This window comes from Symphodus melops (assembly GCF_947650265.1).
Source record: "Symphodus melops genome assembly, chromosome: 12".
NCBI lineage: Eukaryota > Metazoa > Chordata > Actinopteri > Labriformes > Labridae > Symphodus > Symphodus melops.
The window spans coordinates 21,049,995-21,056,690 of NC_136702.1; the positions used below are offsets into that span (position 1 = coordinate 21,049,995).

The 6,696-nt window shown below is 42.2% G+C and overlaps 1 protein-coding gene across 1 annotated transcript; it reads right to left on the reverse strand.

Annotated features, from left to right (window-relative positions):
- Window positions 1-610: 610 nt before the first annotated feature.
- Window positions 611-6,334, reverse strand: asb1 (ankyrin repeat and SOCS box containing 1). The gene is made up of 5 exons (XM_079356994.1): window positions 6,075-6,334; window positions 5,259-5,397; window positions 3,716-4,018; window positions 2,697-3,079; window positions 611-1,756 (listed from the first exon to the last, which is right to left on the reverse strand). The coding sequence occupies exons 1-5, from the start codon at window positions 6,169-6,171 to the stop codon at window positions 1,626-1,628; spliced, it is 1,053 nt and encodes a 350-aa protein (XP_079213120.1). The 5' UTR covers window positions 6,172-6,334; the 3' UTR covers window positions 611-1,625.
- Between the last annotated feature and the right edge of the window lie 362 nt (window positions 6,335-6,696).

Sequence of the window (6,696 nt, forward strand, 5' to 3'; positions counted from 1 at the left end):
GAACCATATTGGACAATGCCTCTTCAGCATTTTTTAGAAATTCTGACATTTAACAGACAGTAGTCCTCTTTAAACAATGTTCTTTAGAGTTCTTTAGCTTAGTGTCTCTTTACTTAGTTCAATGGAGTTCAGCTCCAGGTAAAGCATTCAACTGTTTTCATTCCATTTAGCCACTCTCACCTGCTTCGTATCCCTGTTCTGTTGATCTGCTGACTGTGCCACAACCTCATCATCTGGCTGCTGTCAAATTTTACTTTCTGTCCTCCCTCTTCCGCAGTCAGTTTTTCATGTCAGTGTGATCCCTGTGACCCTCCTCCGCCCCAGTCACCTCCACTCCAGCTCAGCAGAGTTCAGATACAGCCTCAGAAACGGACTCTGCATCACATCCTGCAGATGATTTTCTTTCATAAATTCTGTCAGATATGGGCTCCGATGATCTGGACTGAGAATGATCTTAAATGAGGATGCAAGGAGAGAAAAAGAAATCATCCTCTGGTCACTCACATGAACAGGAAGCATGGAGAGGACTCACTTTGCTTTTTGCTGGTGTGAAAGCATTCCCGTGTCATATGAGATGATTTAAAGAAGAAAAAAAGCAGCAGAGTTTGTAGAATTATTGCACATTTACTGCTTGCAAAGGAAATGAGATATACAAGGCCAAACCCAACAAAATGTAGGTAAATACAACAAAGAACAAAGCTCGGCAACAGACATGCACAGAAGACTTTGGTGCAATATACTCTAAACAGATCATAAATACATCATAGTGTTATCTTCTTAAATAGGTTTCAAGAACAAGAAGTTGTCTTACATACACATCGGCGGTACACGTTTTCTACCAAGTCTCCTTCATAGGTCGACATGCATTATTACAACCATGTGAACTTCTCTTAAAAGCTCTTTTGTGTTTGTTCTGCTTCAATACATTCAGACCTTTACGAGTCATTTCAAGTTGAACCAATCTTTGAGGCCATTTTCAAATCTCACTGTTAAGGCATACGGCTAAAAAATGATCTACTACCACCCAGCACAAATGTGAACACAGAATGCCAGCGTTTACTAACCCACCTTTCAGCATTTTCATTACCGGTCCATCTAAAGAGGTCCATGCATCCGAAGAAGCATGGCCACATAACAGATCTAATTAAATCTGAAGTTTTTCTGTAAACTTGATAACATTTTGCAAACAGGTGACAAATGAGTTTCCACGCCGAGGATTAATAACGTTTTCTTGTCTGATCTAACATTTAGTCCAGCTGGGAGCTGGCAGGGTAAAATGTCTAAAATCAAAGTTCAATAAAGCAGAAAACAAAGCACTTCAAAGACCCACATTTGACGTGTTGTTTCTCTGTTTCAGAACATGTCCCGTTTAAGTCATTGCTTTAAAAATGAACGTCATTCACAATATGGCTTTTTAGCTGAAAAGTGCTACATGGATGATCAGATCACACATCACTTTCTAAGGCTTTCTTCTAAGGCTTCTCCAATTGGTTCAAAACCATCAATATTGAGCTGTTACATCACTCTTCACAATAACAACTTTGATAAACTAATAGAAGTGCTCTATCCTCTGGTGTTTCTGAAGGTTTGGAGTGGAGGGCTTTGTCGAAGGAGGCGGGCGGTTCTCAGTTCTGGTGAAGAAGGAAGTTCTTGATGGGCTGTGGTAGTGGTAACAAGGTTATCTGGTTTAAACGACTTTTGCCCAGCGTTCTGCGGATCCTGATGCGACACAGGTGCGTGAGCCTACGCGGGCTTTCTGAGAAGGAAAATAGCAAAAGTTGATTCTATTAGAAGAAGAAGCTTACTGGAGGGTCAGGTTTCCTGTGATCATAACATGGTACAGTCCAAGCATCTTTGCTCCCTGCCAGCTGTTTATTTCATGATGTTGGTCCCATCACTGTTATGGTCTAAACTGAAAAGAAATGATGTAGAAGCATGTACAGACCATTATTCCATCATTGTAATATTGTAAATTCAGTTATGTTTGAACCTAAGAAGGAATAATTCAGTTTTTACCCGGGTCAATGATTGCATAATTTCAGCCCAAAAATAAATAAAAACACATTTCTGTGCAATGACAATTTAAAAAACAGTTCAATAACAAGCTACTTATTGAAAAAAACAACAGGCAGTTTCCAGATATGAATGTTACCTACCACTATGCTCAAATAGATGATTAGCCAGGTACAGTTGCAGACATTATACAGAGGGGCGACCTAAAGGCATCTGTTAACAATAATCAGTGAAAGTGATGAAATGTGTGATGTAGTGACAAGCTGCAAGGTTAGGTAGATATTTAGTTCCAACATCCTGTTTAGATGACTTTTAATTTGAAACTTGTGCAGATAGCACTTTGGCATGACAGAGCCAAAATTGTTTGTATAAAAAAGCTGCATACTGGACAGAAGTAAAGTTTGTTTTCCAGCAACATGACAGCAAATTGAAATGTTATCAAATCACTGGCCAAGCATCATGGTGAAGTGGTGATTGGCAGATTGAATTTTATTAAAACATTTTTTTTTTTTTTTGGGGGGGGGGACATATGGGAAAGGAGCAAAAGGTCTCTGACATGTGCTGACCACTCGGTTACCAGCTTCCCTCTACTTCAATTTCTACTGTAAACACCATTTCACTACAGAGACCCTTTTAAAAAGAAGATTTTCATCAGTGCCTCTACATTCACAGGTTGTACTCACTCCTTGCCTCCAAGAAGACCTTCAGTGCCTCTGGATCTACCTTCCTCCGATTAGGAGCCTCCAGCTCCACCTCTTCCCAGGGCACGAGGGCCGGGTTGGCCCCGTGGTCCAGCAGCAGGTGGATGAAGGCCACCTCACATCCGTGTCTCAGCACAGCATCGAGCAGGCAGGAAGCCAGGCCGCGGGTCAGAGCCTCATGGCAGACGGGCCCTGTGTAGTTGAAATCAGGCTGAGCTCCAGCCTGCAGCAGCAGCTGGAAACAGGAGAGGTGGTGGTACGCAGCGCTGATGTAAAGTGGACACACCACCAGGGTGTTGAGTGTGCGGGCGCTTAAGAGGAGCCGGGGTCCCAGCTGGTGGTCCATGTCTACATCAGCACGGAACCTGGACAGAAACAAACATCTAAGTTTTTGTTTAACCTTAAAAATTAAAAAATAAAAACTTGATCTTTCCACATTTTTTTCCAGCAAAATCCTTGATCATGAGCTGCTGATTTAATGGAATCATTTGTTTTTGTTTTCTGGGAGTGACTGAGGAGAGACTAACGCTGTTACGCCGTAAACAAACAATACAAATAAAGTTGTATTAAAAAAACGAGGTGTCGACAACATGACCAAAAAGGAAAATCACAACTTTTGGAGCTCCCCCTACTGACTGGCTGCAGTACATGAAATATAACCGGCCTCTTTGACGTCTACAGATGCAACATGAGACAGACCATTAAATGAAAACACAAACACAGTTTCTGTCATTATAATTTGTTCTTATGATGATTTATGTCTGAGCCTTCATATTACAGAGAAGTTTTAAAGGCTAAATGTGCAACATTTTAAACATACTGTAAATATAGTAGAAATCCAGTCGGCCTATATCCTCTAATAATAACTTTCTTTACAGTCAATGAACGATAAACAATCACCTTGAAAACATGAAAATCCATAGAAATATAAGAGAGTCTGTTTTTGTGCTCCTATCACAGATGGACATTCAGGTACCACAAGGTTTGAAAGTGACCCTCACCTGATGAGCTCCTGCAGTATGTCCAGCCGTCCCACCCGTGCTGCATGATACAGTGGGGTGCTGCGGTGGTGGCGACTTCCATTGGGATCAGCTCCAGCTTCGAGGAGGATCCTGACACAGTCCAGGTGACCATTAACCACAGCGACATACAGAGCCGTTTGACCTTTCACATCAACCAGGTCCACTTCGGCTCCCTGTGCGATCAGAAAGGCCACACAGGCGGGGTGTCCCGCTGTGGCTGCGATCCGCAGAGGGGTACAGGGCAGACAGCCGCAACACCACACAGACTTCTCATTGATCCGTCTGGAAGGGATAGAAGGGAGGGGTTAGTAGCTGTTACCTCACATCTAGATATCGCATAACAATACGGTCATTGCAATTTAAATATCCACACAGATTAAATAAACTGCTTTGAGTGACCAAGTGACCAAGCCCAGTTGAAATACACAGGGAAGGTTAAACCTATTGAAGTAGTAGTTTACATGAATAACTGTGGTAACCACACTGGTTTGGCTGGGTGTAGAGATTGTGAGGTGCATACTGAACAACCCTAGTGCTGACTTCTCTTCCAAGCTCCTGTCAGGCTATGACACACGGGTGCATTATGAGTTGGAATCAAAACGAGTCTTGATTCATGATTCCAAGTGCATTTTTTTAATTTGGTATACTTCAGGATCGACTTCAGTCATCTATAGAGATTGGCTGAATTTCTTGCTGCTCCATTTGGCCATCTATTGAGTTTAGGAGCTCGCCTCAGCACTTAACAGGGAGTGATTAATTAGCATTAAAAAAATATTAATTTATTTAAAATGGCAGACGATAATTCACTGTACTTGTTTGCATACTGTATGGACAGTATACTGTATGGACAGTATACTGTATGGACAGTTGTTTGCATACTGTATGGACAGTATGCAAACAACCAGATGTCAGTGCACTGTTGCACTATCACTGTCTCAAGTAACACTGAACAGGGCAGACACTACAAAGAAGTACGGTGGTTATAGCACTGTACGTTCTTAATGACAAAGTACCCAGCATATGGAGTGTGTTACGCGGTACAGATGCTGTTCGTGGTAGCGAAGTGGAAGGAGGCATTCTCTACAGCACGTCTCTCTCTCTCAGGCTGTCACTCAGCAAACCCACCGCACAAACCCACTCGACACTGAAACCACAGACCACTTACTGCCACACAAGAGCACGGTGGACACAGGCCTCTGGTTCTGCAGTTAGATGATGTATAAAGTGACCAATAGACTACAAAGAATATAATTCTGCAATAACAACAAAAATAGTAAAATCAATACCTTTTGTCTGACACACACTTGTTAATATACCTGACTGAAATTAACATTTTTTAAACCAAAACAGAAGTCAGTTTTACACAGGGAACTACCGATATGGAAGCTGTTATAGTGATCCAGATCCAGAGAGGCAGATGTGAGCGAGGCTATACAGTACGTATCTGGAAGGATCCATTGGTTAACCAAAGTGTTATGCAAATAAAACCTTATCACAAGGATCATCATTTACTCCCTCCCACCGTCTGAAGCTGTCCTCCTGCAGCAGGTTCCTCAGGGTGTCCAGATCGCCGACGTAGGCTGCGTTGTGGAGCCGCATGTCGTCCTGCTCCAGGGGTTTGTCGCAAAACTGCTCCTGAAGCCATTCCTTCAGATTACGACCTAATGAGGACACGCAGATACTTGACTGTCAGAACATGGCTAGCTGTGCTACTGAGAGATAACTCCAAACTGGAGTTATTAGAACAATGAAACCATGTAGAAGGAGCTGATACTATAAGCTACTTTATGCATATTTGTTGTTACTGCCTCAGTGTTTTCATAATTTAATATGAAACATGAGAATTCTGCCTTTGAGAGAGGCTTCACTCACTGCATCTCCTTAAGTTACATGCCTACAAGGGTCATGGATTGTGGGAGGAAACTGTGAAACTGTTCTATATATACTTCTTCTGTTTCTGGTGAGCGTATGAAACCCACAAACGAACAGGAGTTCAATGAATACAAGAACACCCAACAGCTTATCACAGGCCCTCTGACACAGTCTAACAAGGCATTTAACACACCAAACCAAAATGTAATGAATGCCCGGGCTGTGCCAACAATAAGTAATGCAGTTTAGGCCACTGAATAGGCATGAGTCCAGGCAGATCTCAATAAACTGATATTAAATATATTGTGCCACACCTTATTCCATGAATCAGCTTCAATAGCACATCTATTATTGTTGACATGCGCATGAACTCAGCGTGTTTTTCCCACACTGTCCTCTGGCCTGACACACTTCACATGGAAGCTGCACGCTCTCCTACACAGGTGTGATGAATCATTGCTGTTACCTGCAGCAGTGGCGCTGGGCAGATCAGACACAGTGATGAGCGGTGGGAAGTTGATACTGGGCGGCTCGTCGACATCAGCCTCTGGACCGTCCGCCATGATCTTCAAATGTCACCAAGTCAAACTGAGCACCTTTAAATTAGACCGACATGAACGCAGCGGCACTGATCTAACTCAGAGCAGAGACATAAACATAAACAAGCGTGACAGTGTGTGTTGATGACGGCTGCCGCACAGCCCTGCGCGTCACTTCCGGTCTGCGCTCAGCTGGGTGGATTTAAAGAGGAAACGTCACTTTCTATAGGCTAACCCAACCGTAAACACCGCGAATAAACTAAAAAATAAATACATAAAAACAGACATTTGCATTAAATAGACAAAGTCTGAAGTCAAAGTCAACATAAGAGAAACTTATAACTGTTTGATTCGATATTATGGTTTTGCAGTTTTGCAATAAATGAGTTGTTCTCCTATGTGTCGATTTTTAACTTCCTTAAATGTAGTTTTATGGTTTACTTGTATATTTTCCACGATTATTTAAACACTATCAATATATGTGATGTAAATCACTTTGAACTGCCTTTCTAAAACCTGTCCCTTGCTTTGCATTAATAGATATCCATT

What these genes read in the sequence shown, in the direction of transcription:
- asb1 (XM_079356994.1), bottom strand. Translation starts at nt 6,171, where the DNA reads ATGGCGGACGGTCCAGAGGCTGATGTCGACGAGCCGCCCAGTATCAAC. An exon ending in CAGGAGGACAGCTTCAGACG is followed by an intron (nt 4,019 to 5,258) that starts GTGGGAGGGAGT and finishes TATCCCTTCCAG; the next exon opens with ACGGATCAATGAGAAGTCTG. An exon ending in GGTCTTCTTGGAGGCAAGGA is followed by an intron (nt 1,757 to 2,696) that starts GTGAGTACAACC and finishes TTTCCTTCTCAG; the next exon opens with AAAGCCCGCGTAGGCTCACG.